This window comes from Salvelinus namaycush, chromosome 5, assembly GCF_016432855.1.
Source record: "Salvelinus namaycush isolate Seneca chromosome 5, SaNama_1.0, whole genome shotgun sequence".
NCBI classification, from domain to species: domain Eukaryota; kingdom Metazoa; phylum Chordata; class Actinopteri; order Salmoniformes; family Salmonidae; genus Salvelinus; species Salvelinus namaycush.
This window is the reverse complement of record NC_052311.1, coordinates 69,015,336-69,038,147: the sequence shown is the minus strand read 5'-3', so window position 1 is coordinate 69,038,147 and position 22,812 is coordinate 69,015,336. Positions and strand designations below refer to the sequence as shown.

The 22,812-nt window shown below is 42.3% G+C and overlaps 1 protein-coding gene across 3 annotated transcripts in view; it reads right to left on the bottom strand.

Annotated features, from left to right (window-relative positions):
• The window catches only part of LOC120048831 (focal adhesion kinase 1-like), a 146,601-nt gene that overhangs the window by 35,296 nt on the left and 88,493 nt on the right, over nucleotides 1-22,812 (bottom strand). For all 3 annotated transcript variants that reach the window (XM_038995095.1, XM_038995094.1, XM_038995093.1), the window contains 4 exons: nucleotides 14,463-14,519; nucleotides 5,529-5,626; nucleotides 5,234-5,318; nucleotides 3,986-4,086 (listed from right to left, as the gene is read on the bottom strand). In XM_038995095.1, coding sequence (XP_038851023.1) covers nucleotides 3,986-4,086; nucleotides 5,234-5,318; nucleotides 5,529-5,626; nucleotides 14,463-14,519 — 341 coding nt within the window. The remainder of the gene's footprint in view (nucleotides 1-3,985; nucleotides 4,087-5,233; nucleotides 5,319-5,528; nucleotides 5,627-14,462; nucleotides 14,520-22,812) is intronic.

Below are 22,812 nucleotides of genomic sequence, written 5' to 3'. Positions count from 1 at the left end.
ACTGGTCAATTGTGTAAGTCAGGGGCTGGGACAAAACATTTTTTTGTGTGCATTTTTTTGTATTATTACAATAATTTTTTATCCAACCACAGGAGCCCGCTCTCAATGTTCAAAATACACCAGAGAGCACAATTTCAGGAAACTAGGCGTATGTCGCGCATCACTACTACACAGGAGAGTAAACATTTTTTTATTATAAAAATGTGTTTTTGGGCAGAAATGCCTTCTGGAATATGTGAACTTTCACGTGTCTTAATAACAAACTTGTATGCCATCTGTAAATATGAAAAAAAAATGTTAAATTACAAGCCTAGTTGGTTTAGCCACAGAAAAAGACCGCAACCTTCTTGCTAGCCATGATTGGCTGAGATAATGAGTGGGCTGGACATGCCGAGAGATGAGTTCAGATTGGTCTGCCATGTAGCTCGCTTCTGTCTATAACATGAGCCGGTCAGTATGTGTCGGTAATCCTTTCTAACAGGGCTTTTTTGAAAGACATTGCATAGTAGAACTGCATAAGTGTTGTTCTCCACTTTCCGGAGGGCCGAGTTTTGAAATCAGTGGAATTAGAGTATGATAGCTAAGGAGACGGAAAAGATTCTGGCGTTTGATTGCAAATATGCAGCCTGAGTTGAAAAGAGAACACACAGAAGGCTGCTGTATAAAACACCTGTCTCTGGGTTACATCTTCAAACTAAGGACAACCATGGCATCCGTGACAGAGAGGGAGAAGCGTCTATCCATGCATACGGGTAAGATAGTCTAGCTGGCTACATTTTCAGATATTGCACATTTCTAATTTAGTCAGAAAGTCGTTTTAATTTCAAGTTTAAGTGTACTGTTAGCTAACTAGCTAACGTTAGCTGGCTGGCTAGCTAACGTTACATGTATGATCTGTGTAGTTATATTATTCGTATCTCAGAGCCATTTGCATTGCTAGTTATAGCCTAATGTTAGCTAGCTAACATTGAACCTGGTTGGTTAGCTGCCTGCAGATTCATGCAGGGTATTAACGTTATGAGTTGGGATCATGGTTCATTGTTTACCTAGCTAGCTACATGTCTAAACAAAAGACTGCACTATGCAAGTAACGATTTCAATGTTCATGATGTCAATGCGACAACTGTCGATAGACGTAGCGGATAAATCCGCTCTGGCTATCTACTCCGATTTCAGATCACTCTTGTCTCAGTGTGCCAGAGCGCAGAATAACTGACGAATTTACGAACGCTCAACACCAATTGTATATGGCCCGTGTCAGTAAACGTTGGCAAAAAAGCGTGATTAAATTATTGCCAGCAGCACAGTTGCAGTCACCAATGCTCTGGATAACATAAACACAGCCTAACCAGCTCTGCTAGTGCCAGTAAAATGGTCAGAGTGAACTGTTCTCTCATTTGTGTCTGGAAGTAGCTAGCCAACATTAGCCAGTTAGCTTGGGTGCTTGACTTCTGATGTGAGGTCAGAACGCTGGGATCAACCCTACTCCTCGGCTAGACCATCCAGTGTGCGCTCTGAACGCTCCGAGAGCGAAACGCTCTGAATTTGCGAATGTACAATCTGACAACGCTGAGTTTATGAATGCCCAGAGTGCACTCTGAGCACACTCTGGCAGTCCAGATTAAATTTATGAACACGTAGTATAAACCAGTCTTTAGTCTTGAAATCTTTGGTTGTTTAGTACATGGCCTCATGTGAATCCTTAAAGAGATGGGACGGGCAAAGGCTTAAAGAGGGTGTGAACAATGCTGAATGTGTGTAGACAAAGAAAAGCTCCCCAGTAGGTACCAAAACATTAAGGGCCATTTTCTCAAAAGTGAGGTTAAAAGTTTATCAACTTTCAAAGCAGAATTACTTTCCCTTTGTTTCTCAACTGTAGTGTATGATATACAATTTTCTAGCTCGGAGTCTCTACTTTTATCCACTGTAAAAAACACAATTTCAAATTTTGCTACATAAAACCTGTGGATTAAGTTTTATCAGAAGCTTATCTGCCAAAATAAAGGAAACACCAACATAAAGTGGGACACCACGTGCTGCCAGAACAGCTTCAATGTGCCTTGGCATAGATTCTACAAGTGGACCTAAACCATGCCAGGAAATTGCACCCCACACCATAAAATATACCTAATTTAATCAAGTGTTTCCTTTATTTTGGCAGTTACAGGTATGGTTATGCTGTAGGCATAACCTTTTTGGAACCTCTTACCCTGGCAATTTGACTGTTAAACTCATTTTAAATTTTTATTTTATTTAACTAGGCAAGTCAGTTAGGCAAGTCAAATTATTATTTCCAATGATGGCCTACACCTTATTTCCAATGACGGCCTACACTGTGCTTACAGCCCAACACCGTGCAGGACGTTTGGCATTTGCCAGAGAACACCAAGATTGGCAAATTCGCCACTGGCGCCCTGTGCTCTTCACAGATGAAAGCAGGTTCACACTGAGCACGTGACAGAGTCTGGAGACGCCGTGGAGAACGTTCTGCTGCCTGCAACATCCTCCAGCATGACCGGTTTGGCGGTGGGTCAGTCATGGTGTGGGGTGGCATTTCTTTGGGGGGCCGCACAGCCCTCCATGTGCTCGCCAGAGGTAGCCTGACTGCCATTAGGTACCGAGATGAGATCCTCAGACCGCTTGTGAGACCATATGCTGGTGCGGTTGGCCCTGGGTTCCTCCTAATGCAAGACAATGCTATACCTCATGTGGCTGGAGTGTGTCAGCAGTTCCTGCAAGAGGAAGGCATTGATGCTATGGACTGGCCCGCCCGTTCCCCAGACCTGAATCCAATTGAGCACATCTGGGACATCATGTCTCGCTCCATCCACCAACGCCACATTGCACCACAGACTGTCCAGGAGTTGGCGGATGCTTTAGTCCAGGTCTGGGAGGAGATCCCTCAGGAGACCATCCGCCACCTCATCAGGAGCATGCCCAGGCGTTGTAGGGAGGTCATACAGGCACGTGGAGGCCACACACACTACTGAGCCTCATTTTGACTTGTTTTAAGGACATTACATCAAAGTTGAATCAGCCTGTAGTGTGGTTTTCCACTTTAATTTTGAGTGTGACTCCAAATCCAGACCTCCATGGGTTGATAAATTTGATTTCCATTGATCATTTTTGTGTGATTTTGTTGTCAGCACATTCAACTATGTAAAGAAAAAAGTATTTAATAAGAATATTTCATTCATTCAGATCTAGGATGTGTTATTTTAGTGTTCCCTTTATTTTTTTGAGCAGTGTATATACTGTATATATATTACCTCCTGATAATGTACAATCTGTGTGTCGCTTCATTGGCCTGGGCTATTGTTTGTTGTGAGTTCCAGACCAGATTGATCTCAGTTTGTCAGTCAGAGTAGACACTGATTTCAGTTATTTGTGTGGTATTAAAAAAGATTGTGCTAATGTCTTCTGTCATGTAAATTACATAGAAATGCATGAAATGCGTTTTTTAAATCCTCATGTGTGGAAATTCTAAAAACATCTCTGCTCAACTGTAGCCTATCCACATGCCAAATGTTATTCTGGCTTTAGGGCCTCTTTCTTCAACAGTAAATGTAACACGCTTTCAATTGCATCTTGGTGCATGGATTTGTTTACAGAAAATGATGGCGTACCGGGAAGGAGGGGCTATAGAAAAAACAAAGCCCGGGGCCTATGATTTCTTAATCCGACCCTGATCACATTTAACATAGACTGCCTTCTACAGTGTACTGTATAAACCTTGAAATTGAACCTTGAATGTGATGCCTCTATCCACCACTAGATGGCCATCCCTAACAGCTGAAACCATGTGAAAGGTAGAAGTACCATCCAAGACGAAATGGGTGAAAAAATGTAAAAACTCAAATTACAGTACTCTTCAGCATGATCCATAGGTTACTGTTACAGAGCCTGAGGTCATCACTGTTAAACTGACTCGTGTATTAAAGGTACTTCCTGTATTAAAGCACTGTATTGTGTGTGTGTTCTGTACCTCTCCCAGTGTACACAGCTCCATGATGATCCACACTGGGTTTTCTGTGATCACTCCAATCAGCTTCACTATGTGGGGGTGGTCAAACTGACGCATGGTCACTGCATGGGAACAACAAGCACACACACACACACACACACACACACACACACACACACACACACACACACACACACACACACACACACACTCAGTGTAATTGAATAGACCAGGGATTAGCTAGGCTACGGTTTATAGAATCAGGTTACTGTATGTAGGGCGAAAAGGTAGAGTGGAAAATGAAGACTGATTATATAGTGGATTATTATTCATGTTGATAATAAATATCAAGGCTGTTATGAAGGAAGCAGGACCATGTGGGCTATTTTAGGATGACTTGGACTCAAACCGCCATCTTCGTTTTCTCTCAGATTTCTCTCCTCAGGAGAGGAGGAGAGAAGGAAGGAGGGGAGAGAGGAGGGGAGGAGAGGCTGGGGTTAGAGGAGAAGAGGGGACAGGAGAGGGGAGGAGGGGAGAGGGGAGGCTAGTGTTAGAGGGGAAACACAGCCTTTATAGTGGTGATGTGCTATTTGATGTGTTTTAGAGCAGTGTGTGTGTGTGTTTGTGTTTTGTCTCTCTGTGTGTGTGTAGTGTTAGAGAGAGTGTGTGTGTGGGCATGCACGCATGAGTGTGTGTGTCTCAGACTTCAGCAAGGGGAAGGGGTGTGTATTGCACTTGGGAAATCAGTAGGACTGTACTAGTGTAAACCCACTTTCTCTAAAGCCATCCCTCTCTAAAGCAGTGCTCTGTCCTCCCCAGTCCCCCTGCAGCCTCCACACATTCCTGCTGTGTTTTCATACATGCGGGTTAGCTCAGTCCCACCTTGTCTGGGCATTTCATCTGGATAAAGGAGCCTTTCTCTCTGTCAGGACCACTGGAGCTGAAGAGCAGTTAAGTCTTCTGCTGTTCAAAAACCCACTGCTACACTAAGTCTGCGTCACAAATGGCATCCTAATACCTATTAAAGTGTGCTATATAGGAAATAGGGTGCCATTTGGGATGAATCTAAATCTCTGCATTGTTGTAGGTAGAAAAAGGTAGAAATATCTGTCTGAGATTGCTATGCTGAGAATGCGCGCTAGATGCAAACTAAAAGCTCACGTGTTCAACCCTCAGTAGTATACACACAACTGATGTAATATGTATGAAGAGCAAGAGGTCTTATGTGCTGTGATCAAGAAGGACGACAGGAGGAGGTGTGTTACTTACGAGCTTCTTGTAAGAACTTCTCCCTGACACTATCAGAGGTGCAGTTCTTACACGTCTTGATGGCCACAGACAGAGCAGGGTTTTCCTACAGAGGGAAATAAAACATCAGAAATGTTTTAAATAAATCAAGTCTAAGAGGATTGTGTCTTATTTTTCCACAAGTGTGTAAGCACCTTATTCCCTAGGTAGAGCATTTCTTTTGAACAAGGCCCATAGGGATGCCCATAGGGCTCTGGTCAAAAGCAGTGGGCTATATAGGGAATAGGGAGCCATTTGGGACACAGCCTAGGCCTACCGGGCTCATGTAGACTCCCTGGTGGACGTCCCCGAACTGTCCCTCTCCGATACAGCGACCCAGCTCAATCCTCTGTCTCTGAATCTCATAGTCCCTGGCTGGGTACAACACACAGCATTAGACACACTGACTTCATAATCTCATAGTCCCTGGCTGGGTACAACACACAGCATTAGACACACTGACTTTATAATCTCATAGTCCCTGGCTGGGTACAACACACAGCATTAGACACACTGACTTTATAATCTCATAGTCCCTGGCTGGGTACAACACAGTGTTAGACACACTGACTTTATAATCTCATAGTCCCTGGCTGGGTACAACACAGTGTTAGACACACTGACTTTATAATCTCATAGTCCCTGGCTGGGTACAACACACAGCATTAGACACACTGACTTTATAATCTCATAGTCCCTGGCTGGGTACAACACAGTGTTAGACACACTGACTGTATAATCTCATAGTCCCTGGCTGGGTACAACACACAGTGTTAGACACACTGACTTTATAATCTCATAGTCCCTGGCTGGGTACAACACACAGCATTAGACACACTGACTTTATAATCTAATAGTCCCTGGCTGGATACAACACACAGCATTAGACACACTGACTTTATAATCTCATAGTCCCTGGCTGGATACAACACAGTGTTAGACACACTGACTTTATAATCTCATAGTCCCTGGCTGGGTACAACACACAGCATTAGACACACTGACTTTATAATCTCATAGTCCCTGGCTGGGTACAACACACAGCGTTAGACACACTGACTGTATAATCTCATAGTCCCTGGCTGGGTACAACACACAGCATTAGACACACTGACTGTATAATCTCATAGTCCCTGGCTGGGTACAACACACAGCATTAGACACACTGACTTTATAATCTCATAGTCCCTGGCTGGGTACAACACAGTGTTAGACACACTGACTTGATAATCTCATAGTCCCTGGCTGGGTACAACACAGTGTTAGACACACTGACTTTATAATCTCATAGTCCCTGGCTGGGCACAACACACAGCATTAGACACACTGACTTTATAATCTCATAGTCCCTGGCTGGGTAAAACACACAGCATTAGACACACTGACTTTATAATCTCATAGTCCCTGGCTGGGTACAACACACAGCATTAGACACACTGACTGTATAATCTCATAGTCCCTGGCTGGGTACAACACACAGCGTTAGACACACTGACTGTATAATCTCATAGTCCCTGGCTGGATACAACACAGTGTTAGACACACTGACTTTATAATCTCATAGTCCCTGGCTGGATACAACACAGTGTTAGACACTGACTTTATAATCTCATAGTCCCTGGCTGGGTACAACACACAGCATTAGACACACTGACTGTATAATCTCATAGTCCCTGGCTGGGTACAACACAGCATTAGACACACTGACTTTATAATCTCATAGTCCCTGGCTGGGTACAACACACAGCATTAGACACACTGACTGTATAATCTCATAGTCCCTGGCTGGGTACAACACAGCATTAGACACACTGACTTTATAATCTCATAGTCCCTGGCTGGGTACAACACAGCATTAGACACACTGACTGTATAATCTCATAGTCCCTGGCTGGGTACAACACAGTGTTAGACACACTGGCTTTATAATCTCATAGTCCCTGGCTGGGTACAACACAGTGTTAGAAACACTGACTTGATAATCTCATAGTCCCTGGCTGGGTACAACACAGTGTTAGACACACTGACTTTATAATCTCATAGTCCCTGGCTGGGCACAACACACAGCATTAGACACACTGACTTTATAATCTCATAGTCCCTGGCTGGGTAAAACACACAGCATTAGACACACTGACTTTATAATCTCATAGTCCCTGGCTGGGTACAACACACAGCATTAGACACACTGACTGTATAATCTCATAGTCCCTGGCTGGGTACAACACACAGCGTTAGACACACTGACTGTATAATCTCATAGTCCCTGGCTGGGTAAAACACACAGCATTAGACACACTGACTTTATAATCTCATAGTCCCTGGCTGGGTACAACACACAGCATTAGACACACTGACTGTATAATCTCATAGTCCCTGGCTGGGTACAACACAGTGTTAGACACACTGACTTTATAATCTCATAGTCCCTGGCTGGATACAACACAGTGTTAGACACTGACTTTATAATCTCATAGTCCCTGGCTGGGTACAACACACAGCATTAGACACACTGACTGTATAATCTCATAGTCCCTGGCTGGGTACAACACAGCATTAGACACACTGACTTTATAATCTCATAATCCCTGGCTGGGTACAACACAGTGTTAGACACACTGACTTTATAATCTCAGTCCCTGGCTGGGTACAACACACAGCATTAGACACACTGACTTTATAATCTCATAGTCCCTGGCTGGGTACAACACAGTGTTAGACACACTGACTTTATAATCTCATAGTCCCTGGCTGGGTACAACACACAGCATTAGACACACTGACTGTATAATCTCATAGTCCCTGGCTGGATACAACACACAGCATTAGACACACTGACTGTATAATCTCATAGTCTCTGGCTGGGTACAACACACAGCATTAGACACACTGACTGTATAATCTCATAGTCCCTGGCTGGGTACAACACACAGCATTAGACACACTGACTGTATAATCTCATAGTCCCTGGCTGGGTACAACACAGTGTTAGACACACTGACTGTATAATCTCATAGTCCCTGGCTGGGTACAACACAGTGTTAGACACACTGACTGTATAATCTCATAGTCCCTGGCTGGGTACAACACACAGCATTAGACACACTGACTGTATAATCTCATAGTCCCTGGCTGGGTACAACACACAGCATTAGACACACTGACTGTATAATCTCATAGTCCCTGGCTGGGTACAACACAGTGTTAGACACACTGACTTTATAATCTCATAGTCCCTGGCTGGGTACAACACAGTGTTAGACACACTGACTTAATAATCTCATAGTCCCTGGCTGGGTACAACACAGTGTTAGACACACTGACTTTATAATCTCATAGTCCCTGGCTGGGTACAACACACAGCATTAGACACACTGACTTTATAATCTCATAGTCCCTGGCTGGGTACAACACAGTGTTAGACACACTGATTTTATAATCTCATAGTCCCTGGCTGGGTACAACACACAGCATTAGACACACTGACTGTATAATCTCATAGTCCCTGGCTGGATACAACACACAGCATTAGACACACTGACTGTATAATCTCATAGTCTCTGGCTGGGTACAACACACAGCATTAGACACACTGACTGTATAATCTCATAGTCCCTGGCTGGGTACAACACACAGCATTAGACACACTGACTTTATAATCTCATAGTCCCTGGCTGAGTACAACACAGTGTTAGACACACTGACTTTATAATCTCATAGTCCCTGGCTGGGTACAACACAGTGTTAGACACACTGACTGTATAATCTCATAGTCCCTGGCTGGGTACAACACACAGCATTAGACACACTGATTTTATAATCTCATAGTCCCTGGCTGGGTACAACACAGCATTAGACACACTGACTTTATAATCTCATAGTCCCTGGCTGGGTACAACACACAGCATTAGACACACTGACTGTATAATCTCATAGTCCCTGGCTGGGTACAACATAGTGTTAGACACACTGACTGTATAATCTCATAGTCCCTGGCTGGGTACAACACACAGCATTAGACACACTGACTGTATAATCTCATAGTCCCTGGCTGGGTACAACACACAGCATTAGACACACTGACTGTATAATCTCATAGTCCCTGGCTGGGTACAACACAGTGTTAGACACACTGACTTTATAATCTCATAGTCCCTGGCTGGGTACAACACAGTGTTAGACACACTGACTTTATAATCTCATAGTCCCTGGCTGGGTACAACACAGTGTTAGACACACTGACTTTATAATCTCATAGTCCCTGGCTGGATACAACACACAGCGTTAGACACACTGACTGTATAATCTCATAGTCCCTGGCTGGGTACAACACACAGTGTTAGACACACTGACTGTATAATCTCATAGTCCCTGGCTGGGTACAACACAGTGTTAGACACACTGCCTTTATGATCTCATAGTCCCTGGCTGGGTACAACACACAGCATTAGACACACTGACTTTATAATCTCATAGTCCCTGGCTGGATACAACACACAGCATTAGACACACTGACTGTATAATCTCATAGTCCCTGGCTGGGTACAACACACAGCATTAGACACACTGACTTTATAATCTCATAGTCCCTGGCTGGGTACAACACACAGCATTAGACACACTGACTGTATAATCTCATAGTCCCTGGCTGGGTACAACACAGTGTTAGACACACTGACTGTATAATCTCATAGTCCCTGGCTGGGTACAACACACAGCATTAGACACACTGACTGTATAATCTCATAGTCCCTGGCTGGGTACAACACACAGCATTAGACACACTGACTGTATAATCTCATAGTCCCTGGCTGGGTACAACACACAGTGTTAGACACACTGACTTTATAATCTCATAGTCCCTGGCTGGGTACAACACACAGCGTTAGACACACTGCCTTTATAATCTCATAGTCCCTGGCTGGGTACAACACACAGCATTAGACACACTGACTGTATAATCTCATAGTCCCTGGCTGGATACAACACACAGCATTAGACACACTGACTGTATGATCTCATAGTCCCTGGCTGGGTACAACACAGTGTTAGACACACTGACTTTATAATCTCATAGTCCCTGGCTGGGTACAACACACAGCATTAGACACACTGACTTTATAATCTCATAGTCCCTGGCTGGGTACAACACACAGCATTAGACACACTGACTTTATAATCTCATAGTCCCTGGCTGGGTACAACACAGTGTTAGACACACTGACTTTATAATCTCATAGTCCCTGGCTGGGTACAACACACAGCATTAGACACACTGACTTTATAATCTCATAGTCCCTGGCTGGGTACAACACACAGCATTAGACACACTGACTTTATAATCTCATAGTCCCTGGCTGGATACAACACACAGCATTAGACACACTGACTTTATAATCTCATAGTCCCTGGCTGGATACAACACACAGCATTAGACACACTGACTGTATAATCTCATAGTCCCTGGCTGGGTACAACACACAGCATTAGACACACTGACTTTATAATCTCATAGTCCCTGGCTGGGTACAACACACAGCATTAGACACACTGACTTCATATCAACTGGATTAAAGTAAATGGTTGGTATGGCAGTCTGATTGATTATGAAATCAATCTGGTTTTATCTGATCACTGAAGATCACAGTACAACATGCAATCATGCAATTCCATTCAAATCAGGACTGCCAAGGCTGTCCATGGATTTGCATGCAATGGCTGATTTGTTGAATAAATACAATCATATTGTCAATATTAAATCACCATGCAAAAAGTTTCACCAGACATGCCAAGCCATAATCATATTTTACCCTTGAAATGTAAAACATTATTAAACAGTATGATGGTGTCAAATTATCTTTGTTTTCTTCTTAACGTTGCACGTATTGTGGAGGGCCAGTGAGGGGCCATGCTGGAGCAGTACTGTGTCTGATTAGTGGCTGTGATCCCTTCCATCCATAACGGGTCAATAATACAGCCTGGCTGCACTATTTATCTTTCTCTGGGCTGGACAGTGTCTGTTCACCAACAATCAATACATCAATCAAAACACTACATGTACTGCTATTTTGGCAAAATGAAACAAAATCACAGAAACACCATCACACAAGTCAAACCATAGGTAGACCTGGGTCAAATGGTAAATACTTTCAAATACTTGATTTAGCATGGATATTGATTGGCCTTGTGCGACCACTCCATTGGGTCAATTGCACACTAAATCAGGTGTATCTCAAGTATTTGAAAGTATTTGACATATATGGTTGACCCTGGTCTGACAACCACAATACAACCAAAAGGCAATCCTCAAGTACAGGGCTGAGACGCACACCATTACCTTCCTCTAGTCCATAGTATTCTGCAGGGCAGTTCATGTGAGGAGAAATCTTTTAGAGGCACATCAACATTGGAGGAACATACTTTTACAATGGTTTAACCTGTACGAAAGGTCCCTCCCTCTTCCCTTGTCCCTGGTTTGGAGAAACACATGACTAACTAAGAGTGCTTTTCTGGCAAAGGGGAGCGACATTTGTTGCATGTAGAAGACAGTCAGTGCAAACGAACTGCAGGGAGATTAATACTCTTGGACTACACTGCCATTTGTCAGCAGCCTCTGTTGCTAGCTGGGTGTGTGTGTGTGTACACATAATATAAACGGCTAGCGTTTCAGGCTATGTTAAATACTTCTCCACTGTTATGATATAAAGTAAACTATGGAGTCGTGTGGAGGACAATCTTAGAAAAAAGATTTCCAAAAGGGTTCTTCAGCTGTCCCCATAGGAGAAACCTTTTTGGTTCCAGGCAGAACACTTTTTGGGGTTCCAGGTAGAACCTAGGGTTATTCATAGGGTTTTCCTATGGTTCTCCTATGGGGACAGCCAAAGAACCATTTTAGGTTCTACATACAGATGATGTCGGAAGTTTACATACACCTTAGCCAAACACATTTAAACTCAGTTTGTAAAAATTCCTGACATTTAATCCTAGTAAAAATTCCCTGTCTTTGGTCAGTTAGGATAACCACTTTATTTTAAGAATGTGAAATGTCAGAATAATAGTAGAGAGAATGATTTATTTCAACTTTTATTTCTTTCATCACATTCCCAGTGGGTCAGAAGTTTACATGCACTCAATTAGTATTTGGTAGCATTGCCATTAAATTGTTTAACTTGGGTCAAACGTTTTGGGTAGCCTTCCACTAGCTTCCCACAATAAGTTGGGTGAATTTTGGCCCATTCCTCCTAACAGAGCTGGTGTAACTGAGTCAGGTTTGTAGGCCTACTTGTTCGCACACGCTTTTTCAGTTCTGCCCACAAATTTTCTATAGGACTAAGGTCAGGGCTTTGTGATGCCCACTCCAATACCTTGACTTTGTTGTCCTTAAGCCATTTTGCCACAACTTTGGAAGTATGCTTGGGGTCATTGTCCATTTGGAAGACCCATTTGCAACCAAGCTTTAACTTCCTGACTGATGTCTTGAGATGTTGCTTCAATATATCCACATGATGTTCCTTCCTCATGATTCTATCTATTTTGTGAAGTGCACCAGTCCCTCCTGCAGAAAAGCACCCCCACAACATGATGCTTCCACCCCCGTGCTTCACGGTTGGGATGGTGTTCTTCGGCTTGCAAGCTTACCCCTTTTTCCTCCAAACATAACGATGGTCATTATGGCCAAACAGTTCTATTTTTGTTTCATCAAACCAGGGGACATTTCTCCAAAAAGTATGATCTTTGTCCCCATTTGCAGTTGCAAACAAAAGTCTGGCTTTTTTATGGCGGTTTTGGAGCAGTGGCTCCTTCCTTGCTGAGTGGCCTTTCAGGTTATGTCGATATAGGACTCGTTTCACTGTGGATAGAGATACTTTTGTATCTGTTTCCTCCAGCATCTTCACAAGGTCCTTTGCTGTTGGTCTGGGATTGATTTGCACTTTTCGCACCGAAGTACGTTCATCTCTAGGAGACAGAACGCGTCTCCTTCCTGAGCGGTATGACGACTGAGTGGTCCCATGGTGTTTATACTTGTGTACTATTGTTTGTACAGATGAAAGTGGTACCTTCAGGCGTTTGGAAATTGCTCCCAAGGATGAACCAGACTTGTGGATGTCTACAATTGTTTTTCTGAGGTCTTGGCTGATTTCTTTTGATTTTCCCATGATGTCAAGCAAAGAGGCACTGAGTTTGAAGGTAGGCCTTGAAATACATCCACAGGTACACCTCCAATTGACTCAAATGATGTCAATTAGCCTATCAGAAGCTTCTAAAGCCATGACTTCATTGTCTGGAATTTTTCAAGCTTTTTAAAGGCACAGTCAACTTAGTGTATGTAAACTTCTGACCCACTGGAATTGTGATACAGTGAATTATAAGTGAAATAATCTGTCTGTAAACAATTGTTGGAAAAATGACATGTCTCATGCACAAAGTAGATGTCCTAACCGACTTGCCAAAACTATAGTTTGTTAACAAGAAATGTGTGGAGTGGTTGAAAAATGAGTTTTAATGACTCCGACCTAAGTGTATGTAAACTTCCAACTTCAACTGTAGCATCTTTTTTTCCTAAGAGTGTAGGACAAAGGACAGATATGTCATGAAAAATGAAATGTTGAGAGGAAACTGTTTGAATAAGCAGCAGAAGACACAGTCACAGCCAGCTCATTCTACTACTGACAGATCCACCTCATGCACTCTGTGTTGGGTATTCCCCGTGTAAATATGATTCTAGCTATTTGTGAACTACTCTCTATCAACAGTAATAGTTACATTAAAGAAGAACATAAAATAATTGAGAAACATTATTGCCTCTTGAATACTAGTTAAGTGAAGAACAATCTAAATAAACTGCTACAAATGTAGTAGCAAAAAACTGAACTCGAAAAATAAAAAATGAAGACCTGAAAGACGCCTAACACCAACTTGACCCCTGTAGCTTTGGTGCTTTCAGAGAACTCCAGTCTCAATGACCCCAGGAAGGCAGAATGTGGTAACAACAGCCAATCAGAAAGTGGGGCACACTTCTCCAAACTGGGTTAAAGCTGTACACTAGAGACCACGATCAAAGGCCCACGGGGTCTGGAGAGAACATCTGGTCTGCAGCTCACCACTGAGCCTCTCTAAAACCCAGCACAGCTGCCTGTCTCTGCCTCCCTCCATCCTCCTCAGCACATGATCCCTTACTTACTCCCTGTGTGACAGATGCTACGGTACTCACTGGAGGGCATGGTGTAGGTATCCTCATCATCTATGATCTCCGCATAGTCGTCTGTCTCTGGGGAAAAAAGAGAGCGACACACAGTGAGAGAGGAGAGATAGAGAGAGGTGAGGATAATGAACAGCAGCATTCTGACTCGAAGCAGGATAGCCCAACATGACAGACAAGAGTTAGGCTAGGCGTTAATTTGTTTAACTACCTCTAGACTTGTACTTAACTTACCTTTAGTACAATAAAGTACCTTTACCAAAACCCCACCATTTCAAAGTTGTTAACCCTTAACAACAACCCCCCTCCACACATATGACAAACAGCCCAGCTCTGTGATGTGCCTCCCTGTGCGTTCTCCCACCATGTTCCTCAGGTCTGAGCTGTGCTCCAATAGCAGCAGTGGTATTTGAGTGAGGGGAGGAGGGGAGGAGGGATGAGGAGGAGTTTTTCCCCCCAGAGAAACTTCTTCAGGAAAAACAGATTGAGTCATGTGTAACTCCAGAGTCATTGGGTGAGCCTGTCTATCCTGACTGCTGTGATTTTAAGGAAGAAGCAAAAGTTTCCTGGAAAAAATAACGCAGAGAGGAATGTTGAGACAGCCCTGCTTTTTGCAGCCTGAGATAAAGAAAAAAAGCTGCTGATAAGTCAAATGACTAGTGTTAAAAAGCTGTGAAATGCTATGATAGTGTTGAACTTTACCGTCCCCACTTAAATCCCCTGCAAATCCACATAGGTAGCATGCACAGGTCAGAGAGAGCGAGAGAGAGAGAGAGAGAGAGAGAGGCAAAAAACACAGATTAGGGCATGTTTACTGGCCCTCTTAGAGAAAGTTGACAGCAAAATAACGAGTTTAAAGGTCAAAACCAAGTTGCAGCCACTTCTTACTAACTCTCAGGGGATTCCCCCAGACATTGATAAGGGTGTTGATAGTAAGAGGCTGCCAAGTGAGTAACATACCCAGGTCAAAGAGACACCTCACTGTAAGTAGGTCACACACACACACCACACACACACACACACACACACACACACACACACACACACACACACACACACACACACACACACACACACACACACACACACACACACACACACACACACTCACACAAGCAGATGACAGAGAAACAAAAGGTTTAGGGGAAGTGTAACTTCTAAATGTAACTTCAGAGAGCATCTCAGTTAGTTGAACAACATTGGAATGGAAGTCCTGGTGCAGTTTTTGTGCGGAGCTGAATTATTTTGTTTCATCCTCTGCAGAGAGATTTCATTTCATCAGGGTCATACAAAGTCTGCAGAGAGATTTCATTTCATCAGGGTCATACAAAGTCTGCAGAGAGATTTCATTTTATCAGGGTCATACAAAGTCTGCAGAGAGACTTCATTTTATCAGGGTCATACAAAGTCTGCAGAGAGATTTCATTTTATCAGGGTCATACAAAGTCTGCAGAGAGATTTCATTTTATCAGGGTCATACAAAGTCTGCAGAGAGATTTCATTTTATCAGGGTCATACAAAGTCTGCAGAGAGATTTCATTTTATCAGGGTCATACAAAGTCTGCAGAGAGATTTCATTTTATCAGGGTCATACAAAGTCTGCAGAGAGACTTCATTTTATCAGGGTCATACAAAGTCCATGACCAGTCAGAGAAGAGAGGAAAACAAACACTTGTAAGACACGGTGCCAACGTTCATCTGAACATTCTGCATCAGAACTATATCAACTGAACCCTGCACAACCTTATCGTGTTATAATGACAAGGTAATGACAGAGAATAAGAGTTATACAACATGACAATACATTCAACTACAGTGATGCCTGAGCATATCTAGCATGGGTCTTCAGAACCTTATTCCCTATGTAGTGCACTACTTTCAACCAGTGTCCAAAGTAGTGCACTATATAGGGAATAGGGTGCCATTATATAGGGAATAGGGTGCCACAACAAGACTTCTCCCCAGTACCATCATGATCATATGGGGGGACTTGAGTTTCACACAAGCATCTCTCTATTCGTTCTGAGTGCGCTGTGTCAATAGGACCATATGCACACAGGCCTGTCTGTCCCCTGCTCCACCCTGCTCCACCCACCCTCTCAATCAGCTCTTTATTTGACACTCACCCAGTAGTCATTAACATTCTACTGTGATGCGGGCCAGAGACTGGGGGAAGAGCTCTGTGACATTTAAACTGGAGAGATAGAAAGGAGAGGACACACACACACACACACACACACACACACACACACACACACACAGTAACCTTGTGGGGACACACATTTCAGTACCATTCAAAATCCTATTTTCCCTAACCCCTAACCCTAACCCCTGGGGTGGCAGGTAGCCTAGTGGTTAGAGCGTTGGACTAGTAACCGAAAGGTTGCTGGATCGAATCCCTGAGCTGACAAGGTAAAAATCTGTTGTTCTGCCCCTGAACAAGGCAGTTAATCCACTGTTCCCCGGTAGGCCGTCACTGTAAATAAGAATTTGTTCTTAACTGACTTGCCTAGTTAAATAAAGGTAAAAAAAGATATAATAATAATTATAATAATCCGTACCTTAACCCAAAAACCTAACCTTAACCCTAGCTCCTACCCTTAACGTAATTCTAACACTAAGTTTAATCTTAACCCTAAACCTCCTAGAAATAGCATTTGACCTTGTCAAGACTAACAAAATGCCCCCAGTTGTTCAAATGTTTGTTTGTTTACTATTAGTTATATAGTTAAACACGTCCACACACACACACAGGCCTGTGCCCACTGACACAGTGTTAAGTTGATAGATGAGGTGCTGTGGGGTGAGGATGTATTGCCAGAACCAGACAGTACTTGGCTGGCTGGTGAAATGTAACCTTGGGTGTAATTTGTGCCATTGGCCTGGTCTGGTCCTGATGGTTGATTCATAGTGATGTTTTACAGAGCCGCCTGATAACAGACTGATGGTTGATTCATAGTGATGTTTTACAGAGCCGCCTGATAACAGACTGATGGTTGATTCATAGTGATGTTTTACAGAGCCGTCTGATAACAGACTGATGGTTGATTCATAGTGATGTTTTACAGAGCCGTCTGATAACAGACTGATGGTTGATTCATAGTGATGTTTTACAGAGCCGCCTGATAACAGACTGATGGTTGATTCATAGTGATGTTTTACAGAGCCGCCTGATAACAGACTGATGGTTGATTCATAGTGATGTTTTACAGAGCCGTCTGATAACAGACTGATGGTTGATTCATAGTGATGTTTTACAGAGCCGTCTGATAACAGACTGATGGTTGATTCATAGTGATGTTTTACAGAGCCGTCTGATAACAGACTGATGGTTGATTCATAGTGATGTTTTACAGAGCCGCCTGATAACAGACTGATGGTTGATTCATAGTGATGTTTTACAGAGCCGCCTGATAACAGACTGATGGTTGATTCATAGTGATGTTTTACAGAGCCGTCTGATAACAGACTGATGGTTGATTCATAGTGATGTTTTACAGAGCCGTCTGATAACAGACTGATGGTTGATTCATAGTGATGTTTTACAGAGCCGTCTGATAACAGACTGATGGTTGATTCATAGTGATGTTTTACAGAGCCGCCTGATAACAGACTGATGGTTGATTCATAGTGATGTTTTACAGAGCCGTCTGATAACAGACTGATGGTTGATTCATAGTGATGTTTTACAGAGCCGTCTGATAACAGACTGATGGTTGATTCATAGTGATGTTTTACAGAGCCGTCTGATAACAGACTGATGGTTGATTCATAGTGATGTTTTACAGAGCCGTCTGATAACAGACTGATGGTTGATTCATAGTGATGTTTTACAGAGCCGTCTGATAACAGACTGATGGTTGATTCATAGTGATGTTTTACAGAGCCGTCTGATAACAGACTGATGGTTGATTCATAGTGATGTTTTACAGAGCCGTCTGATAACAGACTGATGGTTGATTCATAGTGATGTTTTACAGAGCCGTCTGATAACAGACTGATGGTTGATTCATAGTGATGTTTTACAGAGCCGCCTGATAACAGACTGATGGTTGATTCATAGTGATGTTTTACAGAGCCGCCTGATAACAGACTGATGGTTGATTCATAGTGATGTTTTACAGAGCCGTCTGATAACAGACTGATGGTTGATTCATAGTGATGTTTTACAGAGCCGCCTGATAACAGACTGATGGTTGATTCATAGTGATGTTTTACAGAGCCGCCTGATAACAGACTGATGGTTGATTCATAGTGATGTTTTACAGAGCCGCCTGATAACAGACTGATGGTTGATTCATAGTGATGTTTTACAGAGCCGTCTGATAACAGACTGATGGTTGATTCATAGTGATGTTTTACAGAGCCGCCTGATAACAGACTGATGGTTGATTCATAGTGATGTTTTACAGAGCCGCCTGATAACAGACTGATGGTTGATTCATAGTGATGTTTTACAGAGCCGTCTGATAACAGACTGATGGTTGATTCATAGTGATGTTTTACAGAGCCGCCTGATAACAGACTGATGGTTGATTCATAGTGATGTTTTACAGAGCCGCCTGATAACAGACTGATGGTTGATTCATAGTGATGTTTTACAGAGCCGCCTGATAACAGACTGATGGTTGATTCATAGTGATGTTTTACAGAGCCGTCTGATAACAGACTGATGGTTGATTCATAGTGATGTTTTACAGAGCCGTCTGATAACAGACTGATGGTTGATTCATAGTGATGTTTTACAGAGCCGTCTGATAACAGACTGATGGTTGATTCATAGTGATGTTTTACAGAGCCGTCTGATAACAGACTGATGGTTGATTCATAGTGATGTTTTACAGAGCCGCCTGATAACAGACTGATGGTTGATTCATAGTGATGTTTTACAGAGCCGTCTGATAACAGACTGATGGTTGATTCATAGTGATGTTTTACAGAGCCGCCTGATAACAGACTGATGGTTGATTCATAGTGATGTTTTACAGAGCCGTCTGATAACAGACTGATGGTTGATTCATAGTGATGTTTTACAGAGCCGCCTGATAACAGACTGATGGTTGATTCATAGTGATGTTTTACAGAGCCGTCTGATAACAGACTGATGGTTGATTCATAGTGATGTTTTACAGAGCCGCCTGATAACAGACTGATGGTTGATTCATAGTGATGTTTTACAGAGCCGTCTGATAACAGACTGATGGTTGATTCATAGTGATGTTTTACAGAGCCGTCTGATAACAGACTGATGGTTGATTCATAGTGATGTTTTACAGAGCCGTCTGATAACAGACTGATGGTTGATTCATAGTGATGTTTTACAGAGCCGTCTGATAACAGACTGATGGTTGATTCATAGTGATGTTTTACAGAGCCGCCTGATAACAGACTGATGGTTGATTCATAGTGATGTTTTACAGAGCCGCCTGATAACAGACTGATGGTTGATTCATAGTGATGTTTTACAGAGCCGCCTGATAACAGACTGATGGTTGATTCATAGTGATGTTTTACAGAGCCGCCTGATAACAGACTGATGGTTGATTCATAGTGATGTTTTACAGAGCCGTCTGATAACAGACTGATGGTTGATTCATAGTGATGTTTTACAGAGCCGCCTGATAACAGACTGATGGTTGATTCATAGTGATGTTTTACAGAGCCGCCTGATAACAGACTGATGGTTGATTCATAGTGATGTTTTACAGAGCCGTCTGATAACAGACTGATGGTTGATTCATAGTGATGTTTTACAGAGCCGTCTGATAACAGACTGATGGTTGATTCATAGTGATGTTTTACAGAGCCGTCTGATAACAGACTGATGGTTGATTCATAGTGATGTTTTACAGAGCCGTCTGATAACAGACTGATGGTTGATTCATAGTGATGTTTTACAGAGCCGTCTGATAACAGACTGATGGTTGATTCATAGTGATGTTTTACAGAGCCGCCTGATAACAGACTGATGGTTGATTCATAGTGATGTTTTACAGAGCCGTCTGATAACAGACTGATGGTTGATTCATAGTGATGTTTTACAGAGCCGTCTGATAACAGACTGATGGTTGATTCATAGTGATGTTTTACAGAGCCGCCTGATAACAGACTGATGGTTGATTCATAGTGATGTTTTACAGAGCCGTCTGATAACAGACTGATGGTTGATTCATAGTGATGTTTTACAGAGCCGTCTGATAACAGACTGATGGTTGATTCATAGTGATGTTTTACAGAGCCGTCTGATAACAGACTGATGGTTGATTCATAGTGATGTTTTACAGAGCCGTCTGATAACAGACTGATGGTTGATTCATAGTGATGTTTTACAGAGCCGTCTGATAACAGACTGATGGTTGATTCATAGTGATGTTTTACAGAGCCGCCTGATAACAGACTGATGGTTGATTCATAGTGATGTTTTACAGAGCCGTCTGATAACAGACTGATGGTTGATTCATAGTGATGTTTTACAGAGCCGTCTGATAACAGACTGATGGTTGATTCATAGTGATGTTTTACAGAGCCGCCTGATAACAGACTGATGGTTGATTCATAGTGATGTTTTACAGAGCCGCCTGATAACAGACTGATGGTTGATTCATAGTGATGTTTTACAGGTGCCAATAAATTAAATGTGAACCTAAATCTAAGCCAGACTGCACCAGTATATCAGCTAGATAACCAACAAACCACATCACTCTTCTATGTTATGTCCTTACACAACAACAAACCACATCACTCTTCTATGTTATGCCCTTACACAACAACAAACCACATCACTCTTCTATGTTATGTCCTTACACAACAACAAACCACATCACTCTTCTATGTTATGTCCTTACACAACAACAAACCACATCACTCTTCTATGTTATGCCCTTACACAACAACAAACCACATCACTCTTCTATGTTATGCCCTTACACAACAACAAACCACATCACTCTTCTATGTTATGTCCTTACACAACAACAAACCACATCACTCTTCTATGTTATGTCCTTACACAACAACAAACCACATCACTCTTCTATGTTATGTCCTTACACAACAACAAACCACATCACTCTTCTATGTTATGCCCTTACACAACAACAAACCACATCACTCTTCTATGTTATGTCCTTACACAACAACAAACCACATCACTCTTCCATGTTATGTCCTTACACAACAACACACCACATCACTCTTCTATGTTATGTCCTTACACAACAACAAACCACATCACTCTTCTATGTTATGTCCTTACACAACAACACACCACATCACTCTTCTATGTTATGTCCTTACACAACAACACACCACATCACTCTTCTATGTTATGCCCTTACACAACAACACACCACATCACTCTTCTATGTTATGTCCTTACACAACAACACATCACTCTTCTATGTTATGTCCTTACACAACGACACATCACTCTTCTATGTTATGCCCTTACACAACAACAAACCACATCACTCTTCTATGTTATGTCCTTACACAACAACAAACCACATCACTCTTCTATGTTATGTCCTTACACAACAACAAACCACATCACTCTTCTATGTTATGTCCTTACACAACAACAAACCACATCACTCTTCTATGTTATGTCCTTACACAACAACAAACCACATCACTCTTCTATGTTATGCCCTTACACAACAACAAACCACATCACTCTTCTATGTTATGCCCTTACACAACAACAAACCACATCACTCTTCTATGTTATGTCCTTACACAACAACAAACCACATCACTCTTCTATGTTATGTCCTTACACAACAACACATCACTCTTCTATGTTATGTCCTTACACAACAACACATCACTCTTCTATGTTATGTCCTTACACAACAACAAACCACATCACTCTTCTATGTTATGTCCTTACACAACAACAAACCACATCACTCTTCTATGTTATGTCCTTACACAACAACAAACCACATCACTCTTCTATGTTATGCCCTTACACAACAACAAACCACATCACTCTTCTATGTTATGTCCTTACACAACAACAAACCATATCACTCTTCTATGTTATGTCCTTACACAACAACACATCACTCTTCTATGTTATGTCCTTACACAACAACAAACCACATCACTCTTCTATGTTATGTCCTTACACAACAACAAACCATATCACTCTTCTATGTTATGTCCTTACACAACAACACATCACTCTTCTATGTTATGCCCTTACACAACAACAAACCACATCACTCTTCTATGTTATGCCCTTACACAACAACACATCACTCTTCTATGTTATGCCCTTACACAACAACAAACCACATCACTCTTCTATGTTATGTCCTTACACAACAACAAACCACATCACTCTTCTATGTTATGT